Below are 12,472 nucleotides of genomic sequence, written 5' to 3'. Positions count from 1 at the left end.
TACTCTGTAATGGTTTGGATTGGGGTCATCAATCCTCTCCTCTACTTCCGCAGGGCAGGTAAACACCTGCTGAGAAATGGTGCATGTGTCAGTTGTTTTCAGGCGTAGCTCCACTTGAAATCATTCACAATACGTGAGGTAGCTGTTCCTTCTGTTCTCTGCCATTGATCGTTTCAACGGAATTGCATAGCTCGGCAACAGCTTGGGTTCATGTTTACTTCCTGTCATCTCCCTTGATGTCATTCACATACACTGCAACTGGGAAATAAACAATAATAAATAAACATTTGGAACATGGAGTAGATACCAGCTCTGCACTTTACTAGGAAGCTTTGAGCGCTCTACTGCTTTTTTGAAACGGCCTTCAAAATGACAAAGTGGGCAAACGACAGTCCAAAAATCAAGATTGCATTACAGCTGTGTGTATAAGATGTCATGTAAAAGTAGCCACAGAATTGTCTTTATTTGTTTGTAACCATTTGGTATCAGATGAGCCAATGTATGTGCACTGCAAGTAGTTTTAAAATAAAGTTAAATATGTCTGAAGTTCTGCTTTTTTTCTCTTCATCACTAACATTTTGTTAACATTGCATGGTTTGTATTTAAATATATATATATATATATATATATATATATATATATATATATATATATATATATTAAAAAAACTAGTATTACTACTAATACTAACAGCAGCAGTGGATATGATGTAATGATAATACAAGCAGTAATAGTTATAAAGATGTGATTGATAATAATACTAATATGACCACTAGTATTACTACTTCTACTACTACTACGACTACTACTAATAATAATAATAACAGCCACTGCGACCTTGTAGATGAAAAATAGATGCATAGATGGATGTTTGACATCTGTCTGTCTACCAGCAGGTTACTGTATAGGCATGCAGATGACATGATGACACATTCCTGGCAATGGTTATATATTACCATATTCAACGGATGTGCACATGGTGATGAAGTTCCAAGATAGGCAGCAATGCACCAGCAAAGATAATGAAGAAGAAGAAGACCGCAAGCTAGTGATTCAAAACACTTTAACAAATCAGCTTTGCATCTATGTTTTAGATTCATGCAATGATTAGTCTTTGTGAGTGGCAAGAGCACTGACTATAAACTTAACTTTTGTTTGATTACAAGAAACCTCCACAGGGCGCCTTTACATTTTGGTTTACAAATGCAACAGTATTGCTGCTTTAACACTTTACATTCAGTCTGTTTGTATGAAGTTTTACACAATAGCGCATACAGTAGAATAGAACCGAGAAGAAAATGATTCCATAAAATAAATACAGTAGCTCCAAGCACATCTAAAATATGACTTCAATCTCATTCTATATTTGTAGTCCTTTTAACATGTGGATTCCTGCTACAGAAATACATCAGCTGATGCTTTTTCACAGTGTTTACTTTCACAAGCTGTGGCTATTGCACTCAATGTGTTCACTACAGCAGCTGCAAACATTTCTGTCGTCATTTTCTGCCTCAAACACGTATACGTTTGCATATAGGACCACGGCCGTGCTTCATCTCTGTTGCGAACATGTAAAGCAGTGTTGCGCGTACCTTTGGATCATTTTTCTTGCAAATCATGTCAGCTGAGAGAAAAAGAAAATCTCTCGAATATGAGTCGCTGTGACACTTTTCAGATGAGTTGAAAACATCATTACAAAGACACAATGTAGTTGTCAATTAGGAAAGATATTATTATGTGTATAACTAGACAACTAGAGACACCTCAAGTTATGGCAAAAGTGTCAGGAGCAGCTCCCAGAGATCAGCTCTCATCACACACATTCAGTGTACACAAGCCAGCCGATTTGGGCGTTTCTTGAAATCATGTATGTGTTAAAAACACTTTTATTTATTTCGATATACTGGTATGCTAAACATTATGTGTTTGATATGATATATATGCATAATATGTCTTTATGTTGCTTTCTTATGAAATGTAATAAAGGTGTTTTTTGGTGTTTTATATCATCGCTTCCCACCTTAATTGTGAAAGTTGTTCTCTCTAAGACAATAAAACTTGAAAATTTACAGCATGCACATTTTAATTTGTACTGTGCACACAAGCACAAATATACACAATTCATAAAACACACACACAGCGCATGCATACTTTTCATCAATTATCTGCAGATTGTTTCAGCCACAGTATGCTCATCAAAATTGAATATAGGCCGTCTGTTATTAGAAGATGGCATTGTTACTTAGGATGTTGTTGAGGAGGAAACTCGGGTGAACAGACTGAGTTCGAGGCGTTTAGCTCAATTCAAGCAATAACATTGATTTGTAACAGAAGTATTACAGTTCAACGTGCACGGACCTAAGAAAATCTGCTCTGTAGGAGCAAATGAAACTAAAAAAGCCGCGTAAACAGAGTGCGCATGCGTTTGTATAGGTTCTCCTTTTGGAAGCCTATTGGTTAAAGCAAAGTTGCAGGCGGAGCTGTGTTTAGCTGATCAGCGGCCTGGTTGGAGCACTGGGCATCTCCACCCACACTGGCTCACGATGGATCCTCCTTCGCTGCGTCATCAGTGTGAATGCATGTTGTTGACACTCGAGGTGCCGAAAGGGTGCAATTCTAAGCTATTTCAGAAGTCTCTGTGTGAATAGATAAGAGAGAGCTCGTCTCCTACATTTCGATGGCGGTTTCCGCCCTAATCTGGTGGTTTAAGCAGGTGTTTCTTTTCAGGGCCACAGTATCTGTTTCTATCGTGCGAGCAGGCGCCGGAATGCCCTGCTCGGAGTATCTGACCTACTTACATGTGACCTCACAACTCCGCAATATAAGCATACAAGTATAGCGCATATTATTGACATAATTTATTATTACAGTGTACATCAATATATATTTCTCCCAACGGGAACTTGCATGAAACAAAAACCCTGACATATATATTCAAAATAATAGCCTTAAAACATTATATATAAATGTTTTTACGCAGACAGTTACTTTACGTTGTACTGTTCAGCTAGTATTTAACAGTACCTGTAAATCTCAGTAAGGCATGGGATTCTGCTTCTGCTTCAGCTGGCAGAGGGTAACAGAGGAGCCCACACCAAAGCCAGCATACAAGGGCTCACTGAACTGAACTTTAAATCTGTGGATAAGCTCCATAGTCTCTGATATTGCGTAAAAGGCCACAGTGCTGCCTGCATAATCCAGGTACACACCGATTCGTGTGGCCCTGGGAGCTTCAGGAAGGTCTCTGTCTACTTTATTGTGCCAGGCAGAGTAGCCCGAGTCGGAGCAGAGGAGACTCCAAGACTTGTCGTTGTAGCCCAGCAGGCTGTGTGAATTCTTCCCCTTGCGACTGATGCTCTTGTAGGCCACCCCGATGGAAAACTCCCCGCTCCACTCGGCCTCCCAGTAAAATCTGAACCCAGTCAGAGGCTCTTTGCACAGCACCTGGGAGAAGCCATCAAAGCGTTCTGGGTGATCTGGATGAAACTGGACTGCTTTCCTCCTTGTGACCTTCTGGTTCCCGTCCGACAGGGCCAGCTCTTTGTATACTGTGTTTGGATCCAGGGACATCTTGGAGCAGTCTGAGCAAAGACAGCCATACACATTGTTTTTCTTATTAATCTTTAGATATGGAGCATCCCATTGATCATCCACTCATCCATGCATTTTCACCCACAACAACTAATTATCTGATGACAAATATTGCTGTTGCACGGAAAGACAAATGTGTCAAAGTAGTCTCTTTATTTCTAATAAAGGTTGAGGCACTGAATGGACTATGAGCACTGAACTCACATCTTAAGAAGTCTGTCCTGGTTTTTGGCTCCTGAAAATCAACTCTGGAAGGAACTGTTTGGACATAGAAAAAAATAAAAATGGACACACACTATTTTGTGATACATTGTATCTTGTGGTTTACGTTCTAAAATAATTCAAAAGGTAATTGTATAATTACATAAATCAAATGAGGGAAAATTGAAATACTTTCTATCCACATCTTTCTTGTTCTCTGAAATGAATTATGTACAATTAATATTCATGATAAAGTTGTATATATTTTCACAGATTGACACACCTTTGAGTCGTTTCTCTCCATTTCTCGGCAGAAGTATATACACGGGGGTTTCACTAACTGCGAGGATGATACAGCATTATGTTAGCGGGTTACTGGCTCACTTTGTAGTTTTTATAGAATAAAAATATTTCGTAAATTTCGTCCGCTATACACAAACCTGTCTTTGAGATTTTGCTCAACTCCGTCTTACAGATGTTGTCCAGATGTTCCTTCATCTCGGTGGCCGTCTTGCTCATCTCTCCAAAGGAGAACTGAGGGTTGATGAGCACTTTGGGCACCATGGCCACAGGAGGAACGCACAGGGTCGGAAAATTCTATTGAACAAGAAATAGGAGCTCCATACTCCGGTCGACAAGTCAGAAACACGAACAGTGCCCTCGCCTGGCCAGAATAATATCATCAATATGAACAATAACAGTTATTATCTGCTATTCAAAGAGTGCATGGAGCACGCAAACATATTTACATGTGACATGAATGTTTAAATATTGCCACCTTTAAAGTAGTGCACACTTTCATATTGCAAGTGGGAAAAGTCAATTTTGGGGAATCCATTTCTTAATTCTGATCTCATTTGTTTTCTCTCCTGTTTTATCACTAAGAACTGGTGAAAACTGGAGTTTTTCCAGGATTCTCTTTCTTCGTCACAGAAGTTTTTTTGTTTGTCTTTGTTTTTGTGAAAGTAATTTCGGTATGTATTGTTGTGTCTAAATAAAAAAAAGACACCTTCAAGAGAACATGAACTCATAGATTCTAATGTGTAAACATCTCTGCCGGCGTTTGGATGACGTGTATTAAGACACGAATACTTCTTGCAGCCCTTCAGGATCTTTCAGCACCTGCAGAAAGTGAATGTTGTCCTCTGTTTCGAGGATTTGCCTTAGCTCTGCATCTCTGCGCTGTAGCTCCAGTATCTCCTGCTCCAGACGGTCCAAGTAGCCCTCGGCCTGAGACATCGCCGACTGCATGTTGGTCGTTATCATCTGATGGATTTCAGCCTTCCAGCGCTCCACCGCCTGCAGCATTTCGTGGAAGGTCTTGTCAGTTTCTGCCTGAGCTCGCTGGGCAGCACTCTGGAGGGGAAAACCAGTTTGTCAAGAGGTTTAGGGAAGGTGTGACATTTGATGATGACTTTTTTCAAAAGTATTTTACACAATTATGTTTCATTAGGAAATGTCTGATCTTACTTTGAGAACATCCACATTGTGTTTGAGGTCCTGCAGCTCCTTCATCCTCTCTTGAATGATGTGCTGGACCTCAGTCTGGGTGACCACCAGGACTTTCTGTTGGAACAACAAGCTTTTGTCAACCACAGACACTTGAGAGGTATCATTTTGGATCATTTTTGGGTGTCTGACACTGTTTTGTTTCGTCTAAACGTCACGCATTTTGACTCACAACCAATCCAGACTCACTTGTTTTTCGATGCGCTCTTCCTCCGCTGAGGTAATGTTGTGGCCGCGGTGCTCTTTGACAGTACACAGCACGCAGACACACATCTGGTCAGAGCGACAGAACAGCTCCAGGCCTTTCTCGTGCTGGGGGCAGATCTTCCTGTCCAGGTGGCCCGTCTCATCCACCAGCTTGTGTCTCTTGAAGGTGGACGACTCGTAGTGTGGCTTGACGTGCGTTTCGCAGTAGTAGGCCAGGCACATGAGGCACGACTTCACGGCCTTGTTGCGACGACCGACGCAGAAGTCGCAGAAGGATTCCCGCTGCATGTATGGGAAAGGGGTGAGCTCCGGGAGCTGGCGCCGCGGCTCGTGGCTTACATCGGGCAGATTGCGTCTCAGCACGGGCCGTGGTGTGAAGGTGGAGTGGCACTGCGGGCAGCTGTACACACCCGTGTGGTCAAACTGGTCCCAGTAGATCTTGATGCACTCCAGACAGTAGGTGTCACCACAGGGGATGGTGACCGGGTCTCTCAGCGTATCCACACACAGTGGACAGTAATCCTCTGGAGGTAAAGGGAAACTGGACTCAGCCATGATGATGTTGGAATGCGTCAAATATTGGACGAACTTAGGATCAGAATCAGAAATGTCAACAGGCTAAGTCTGCCAAATGATAGTCCAGCTGTTCGTCAGCATGCTGTCCAGAGAGTCCAACTTCCTTTCACCCTGCAACTCTTTTTCAATCCAGGGACAATGTTGGTCGCTGGCGATATTTAAAGGAAAGCCTTTGTTTCTACTGTAAACACACAGTGATGTCTTCCCATATCGCCTCTGTCCCAGCATCTGAGTGAAAGATACGACAGTCCGCCACCATGATGGAACAGCTTAACAAGCAGGAATTTCAGGGAAAGTAAACTCCCACAGTAAGGTCAAGTTGTCAGCAAAATATCATCCTTTAAAGAAGTCAACACCTTCCGTCATTTGTATTGGTGTTGAACTGAAATGCACCTTGACACCGTGGTCTGTTTCAGCTTTGACATTTTTGATATTTACAAAACAAGGTTCATCTGACCTCATGTTTCTAATCTATCTATAATCTATCTATCTATCTATCTATCTATCTATCTGTCTGTCTGTCTGTCTGTCTGTCTGTCTGTCTGTCTGTCTGTCTGTCTGTCTGTCTGTCTGTCTGTCTGTCTGTCTGTCTGTCTGTCTGTCTGTCTGTCTGTCTGTCTGTCTGTCTGTCTGTCTGTCTGTCTGTCTGTCTGTCTGTCTGTCTGTCTATCTATCTATCTGTCTGTCTGTCTGTCTGTCTGTCTGTCTGTCTGTCTGTCTGTCTGTCTGTCTGTCTGTCTGTCTGTCTGTCTGTCTGTCTGTCTGTCTATCTATCTATCTATCTATCTATCTATCTATCTATCTATCTATCTATCTATCTATCTATCTATCTATCTATCTATCTATCTATCTATCTATCTATCTCTCTGTCTGTCTGTCTGTCTGTCTGTCTGTCTGTCTGTCTGTCTGTCTGTCTGTCTGTCTGTCTGTCTGTCTGTCTGTCTGTCTGTCTATCTATCTATCTATCTATCTATCTATCTATCTATCTATCTATCTATCTATCTATCTATCTATCTATCTATCTATCTATCTATCTATCTATCTATCTATCTATCTATCTGTCTATCTGTCTATCTATCTCTATTGCTGGTGGGTGGAGACTTGGCTGTACTTGTTAGTATTTACAATGGAGAGATGACACTTTGTCCTTCACACCCTTCAGCTTTCCATTTGACTGAGCAGCACTGAGTTTCATGATGGTGCATGATGTCAAAACAACTTGTTCTGTTTATCCTGTGAACACAGCACAGAGCATCAGTATCAGTGGGCCTATGTGGGTTCCCACAGGAGCACGCTGAAAACCGGACGAACAATGCAAGGTTAAATATATGTATAATTGGGTAGTGTTGAATCTGAGTGAGTGTGTACTGTACATGGAAACAATGCCAGAATAAGGTTTAGTATAACGATTGACTGGTATGACAGTATACATGTTCTAAATCCCAGCTGTAGCGGATTGTTTGAGCACTATAGTGCAGTTGGGGTAAAGCACTTTGAGGTAAAGTGTGTAAAGATGCCCGCTCTTTTTGTTTTTGGTCTGATATTCAGTTTGATTGATATGGAGCTGCGAGAGGGATCATTTAATCTGTAATGTGTCAGCTTTACGCTGTCAGTACTCCTTGTCCTGTGAAGGGCCGCTCTCATCTTTGTCCAGACAAGAGGGCTCTTGTGACAATGACAGTAAGAGAGAACAAAAAGAGATGAGGAAAGAGGGTGGGAGGGCAATGGAGAGCGGGCATGACAGATAGCTGTGAGCTGAGTTTCGTGTTATAGAGAAAATGCTAATCTTTGGTGACGAATCACCTGCCCCAAAACATGGATTACAGAAGAAGCATCAGAAGATATGTAACACAAATGAATAGAATCGTGAATTGAAATGAACAGCACATGAGAACTCTTTCCACAGAAGCAAGTCTGTGCACAGAGGCAAGGAGCTAATGAGAGCGAACAGACACAAGAGAGGCTGAGTGCCCATGATGTCATTGACTGTGCTGGTCGGTACTCTCGCCCTCCTCCCTCCCCCTTCCCTCTCTCCTCCTGCGTCTCTGTATCTCTCCATCTCTGTCGTCATTTTGAGAAAGCCTGGGAGTGGCAGGAAGGAGGAGAGGCAGACGAGAAAGAAGAAGAAGAAGAAGAAAAAAGGAGGAGGAAGACAAAGAGGTCGAGCAGCTGTACGCTAATCAGGATCTTCCTGAATATTTTCACAGCATCCTTCCATTTACGGCAGCAGGTACCGTACTCTCTCTTTTTCAGCATCACCGTTTCATGCACTAGCACGCAATGCAACAAAGCGGCCATGGAAACAGCAGCAACAAGGAAACAGGTCTTCACTGTTGCGATAACTGGATGTATTATTTCACGCCCGGTAATGATAAATAATTTGTAATATTTATGTGGACATTTTTACATGCAGTATATTTCCACATTAGATTTTGTTAAAAAAATTTTATGTCAATCCCAAAAGTGCTTGTAGCCAAACAGAAATGCAACACTGGATCTCCAGTGACATTTACGGACACGCTTTTATGTGCTTCATTTTGTTTTTATGGTTTATTGCCTGGAATCGTTCTCATCTGTTGTAGTTTTGTCCACATGCCCACCAATAAAATGTCCCAACAAGAAAAATAGGATTGCTACTAGCATCCATGAAATGTGCATTTCTGCTATGTAAAAAGAAAAAGTTTTGTAATAATTGTGTTCCTTTCAACCGTTTTCATTTTATTAATTTATACTTATAAATCAGACTCTTATGTACTAAACGTACATCCTGACTGTTTTTCAGCCAACAGCAGTAACAAGTTATGTGTGTGTGTGTGTGTGTGTGTGTTTGTGTGTGCGTACCAGAGATTGAGTGGACCAGGAGAAGAGGAAGAGGAAAAGGAGCATGTTTGTTCATTCACCGTTCGATTTAACAGCAGAGCAGCCGTTTGGAAATTGAGCTGATTGAATTAAATTGGCCTGAGAGCAGCTTTAGTAAGAGGGACATAATGATGGATGTGAAAGTGTGTATCTGCTTGTGTGTGTGTGTGTGTGTGTGTGTTTGTGAGCGAGAGTGAGAGAGAGAGAGAAAAAAACATTCACTTGGACTGACCTTGATGGCAGACCTTTCCTGGCAGGCTGACCATCAATCAGCTCATAGAGTCATTATGACGTTATTTCATTTCACAAAATGTCTTCACAAGGACATAAAGTCAATGAACAACCAAAGTAATGGTGTCATCACTTTTTGAGGGGCTTTTTGAAGGTAGGACATTGCAACTATGTGCAACAATCAAGCTGGTGTGTTGCCCATTATCGGTTTGATACCGTATTCTCTATGTGTGTCTGTCAGTATGGCGGAAGGCTCAGTGTCTGTAGCAGAGGTCGAGACCTCCTTCCAGAAGTTTGCAGTCCACGGAGACACTAAAGCCCGAGGAAAGGAGATGAACGGCAAGAACTTTGTTAAGATCTGCAAGGACTGCAACATAATCGACGGCAAGAACGTCACCACTACAGATGTTGACATCGTTTTCAGCAAAGTCAAGTAAGATTTTATTCAACTTTCACAGCAAAAACATTGAAAACGCAACAACTCAGTCACAGGGTAACAAAGGCGGCAAAACCATGAATCATCAATTGGTCTTTAAAACAAATTTGTCTATGTCAATAAGCACTAAACATTGTACTTAGTAAAGTTCATATTATGCTCATGGGAAGTCATTCGTTTTGCAGGTGTTTGGTCATAAACCAAAGCATGGAATACATTCAAATTTTGACCCGATCACCCCATGTGAAAGTACTTTCAAAGTACTTTCATCCTCTGGGCAAATTCCATGGCAATCCAGTCCAACATTTCTTGAAAACCCCAGATTTTAACCTCATGGAGGTGCAGAGGAAAAGTCATAGGGTCACTGAAGACATTTGGATTTGATTTTCTTGGGAACATGAGTGCTTGTATAAATGTTTCACGGCAATATTGCCACAAATTCTTCTTGGGGTGCGCACACACACACACTTTTTATATATATATATATAACAGGGTATAACAGTAATCACACTGTTATACCCCTTTAGCCCCTGCCTTTGCGAGTCCAATGTCATTACATTGATGTGCAACATTATTTGTATCATTTTGTTACTTGCCTGAGAAGACATTTGGCAACACTGTGTGTTTCCTCAGGGCGAAGTCAGCTCGTGTAATCACATTTGAGCAGTTCAACCAGGCCCTGACAGAGTTGGCTCCCAAACGTTTTAAAGGCAAAAGCAAAGAGGAGTCGCTTCAGCAGCTCTACGGTCTCATTGTTGGTAAGGAACCTGCCAACATCGGAGTCACTGTGAGTATTTCATCTAACCTCAACATACTCACCTTTCACCCCCCTCAGGCACGCAGCATCCAACTTAATGCTCCGATTGACCCACCACCACAAAGTACTTAAGTTTAAGGGATGTTTGAGGTCGGGAAGGACTTCTCTCTCTGTTTGAGTGAGATTCACAACAATGTGTTCACATATCTTTTAGATTTATTATCTAACTCTGATCTATGCGCAACAGACAAAATAATTATGTGCATTATTGTCTGCCAGTGTCATTCTTGAATTTCTTTGGCTCCAGAAATTTCAAATCCAATGCATTGTGTCTTTTAACTGACATTCTTTTAATGGGATAATATATTAATTTAAGTGCTGGAAAAAAATGTGAATAAATATTTGAGAGCGAGGGGAAAATAAAGGAAGCAGAGCGATGGAATAAGACATGCATGTGTGTGTATGTATGTGTTTTTTTTTTTAGAAAGTGGCAAAGGCAGCAGCAGTGGACAGACTGACTGATACCACCAAGTACACTGGAGCGCACAAGGAGCGGTTTGACGAGTCCGGCAAAGGAAAAGGAAAAGTCGGGCGCGAGGACCTCCCAGACAGCAGTGGATATGTCGGAGCTTACAAGGGCAGCGGCACTTATGAGGAAAAAGTTAAAGAGGCATAATTCTGCAGACAGACTATGACAACTTTGATTCAATAACTAGAATTAGGGCTGTTTAAAAAAAGATCAAATGAAAAAGATAAAATGTATTAATTGGCTACTTTAATTTTTAAGGCAAAACAAATAAACTGTATGTGTCTTATGGGCCTAGCAATACTAACTCTATCCATTAAATAAACAACTAAAGAAAAAAAAACACAAAAGGTCTTCATAAGTGACAACCAGGATGAGCAACTTCAAGAAACTATTTCCTAAAACAAAATCCAAAGATAATGGACATACTTAGCTGCAGTTTGTTTAATGGGTTTTACAGTAGCATGAACAACTGGCACTGAATATTTTCAATGATTCAACAAGGATCAAAAGATGAAACTGTACTTGCAGCCTAGCATGCTTTATAGAAACTAACTCTGCTGTGTATTATAGTTTAACACTGTGCCTTTGTATCGATGTAGCCGCTAGCGTGAATGCTATGATATACAGTAATGTGCTGCTAATCTCACTTACCTTGATGCAATGGATGGTACTTCAGCTGGATTCAAGAAATGATGCTGAGTCAGTAGTTACTCCTTCACTCGCTACATTTATGACTTCATAGTTGATTGCATTTTGCTACATGACCAGTCAGTGCCCTTTATTATTCTTGTCATGGCATTTGATCATATCATAAATAGATATTTATATTTACGAGTCAAAAAATGAACAAGCAGTGAAGAACACAGAATGATCCTGTATTGATGAAGCTACAGCACAGAATAGCCTAAATCATCTTTATTTCTCATTCTTAACTTACTAACAACACTATGCTGTGAATCTTAATACTCATATAATGTACGCTGTTTCATTTTGTTTCAAGGTTAAATCAATTAAGAATATCACATTTTTCCCCCCGGAATTAAAGGCTGGAAAACACCTTTTAAGAGAAGTGAATGCAATGTGAATGTAATAAAGGTGCACCATCATACCTATATATTATAGTATGCATTGTAATCCTCTCAAACCCTAATTGTAGTGTGGTATCAGCAATTGTACAATTGAATCACTGTGTTATAATACGTACTTGTTTGTTGCAGCCATGCTACCCATAACTCTGGAAACGTTTAGAAATTAAATGTGAGTTCTAAATCCCAGACGTGAGTAAAGTTTGTTTCACTCACAACGATCTTCATTGAGCTCATACAACAGGCTAAGTGAAAAACGTAAACCAAAAACAGGTGTGAATTTACAGTATAGGAACATATCAGAAAGTCATTTCTCACGTATTAGTTGACCGTGAAAAACAGTTTAAAGCCGTGAAGATTTAAGCAGATAACCAGCCACGCGACACCTGCTGATTTTCAGAAATAGCCGGGATACAATTTCACAACATAAAAAAGGCCGTTGTAGAACAATAAACACTCAGAATACACTCCTTCTACCTCCTGGTAATGTG

General features: G+C 40.8%; 2 protein-coding genes across 2 annotated transcripts; one reads left to right on the top strand and one right to left on the bottom strand.

Moving 5' to 3' along the window:
* Window positions 1–2,984: 2,984 nt before the first annotated feature.
* ftr84 (finTRIM family, member 84) lies at window positions 2,985–6,132 on the bottom strand. The gene is made up of 7 exons (XM_079278189.1): window positions 5,491–6,132; window positions 5,263–5,358; window positions 4,915–5,148; window positions 4,233–4,389; window positions 4,076–4,132; window positions 3,796–3,849; window positions 2,985–3,581 (listed from the first exon to the last, which is right to left on the bottom strand). Exons 1-7 carry the CDS (start codon window positions 6,061–6,063, stop codon window positions 3,034–3,036), a joined length of 1,719 nt encoding a protein of 572 aa, XP_079134315.1. The 5' UTR covers window positions 6,064–6,132; the 3' UTR covers window positions 2,985–3,033.
* Window positions 6,133–8,172: 2,040 nt separating this feature from the next.
* tppp2 (tubulin polymerization-promoting protein family member 2) lies at window positions 8,173–12,162 on the top strand. Its single transcript, XM_079277779.1, has 4 exons — window positions 8,173–8,314; window positions 9,416–9,607; window positions 10,244–10,397; window positions 10,852–12,162. The coding sequence occupies exons 2-4, from the start codon at window positions 9,417–9,419 to the stop codon at window positions 11,041–11,043; spliced, it is 537 nt and encodes a 178-aa protein (XP_079133905.1). The 5' UTR covers window positions 8,173–8,314; window position 9,416; the 3' UTR covers window positions 11,044–12,162.
* Window positions 12,163–12,472: the final 310 nt, after the last annotated feature.

The sequence above is a fragment of the Melanostigma gelatinosum genome, assembly GCF_949748355.1.
Source record: "Melanostigma gelatinosum genome assembly, chromosome: 11".
NCBI classification, from domain to species: domain Eukaryota; kingdom Metazoa; phylum Chordata; class Actinopteri; order Perciformes; family Zoarcidae; genus Melanostigma; species Melanostigma gelatinosum.
The sequence above is the reverse complement of the archived record's forward strand: the minus strand, read 5'-3'. Positions and strand labels throughout refer to the sequence as shown.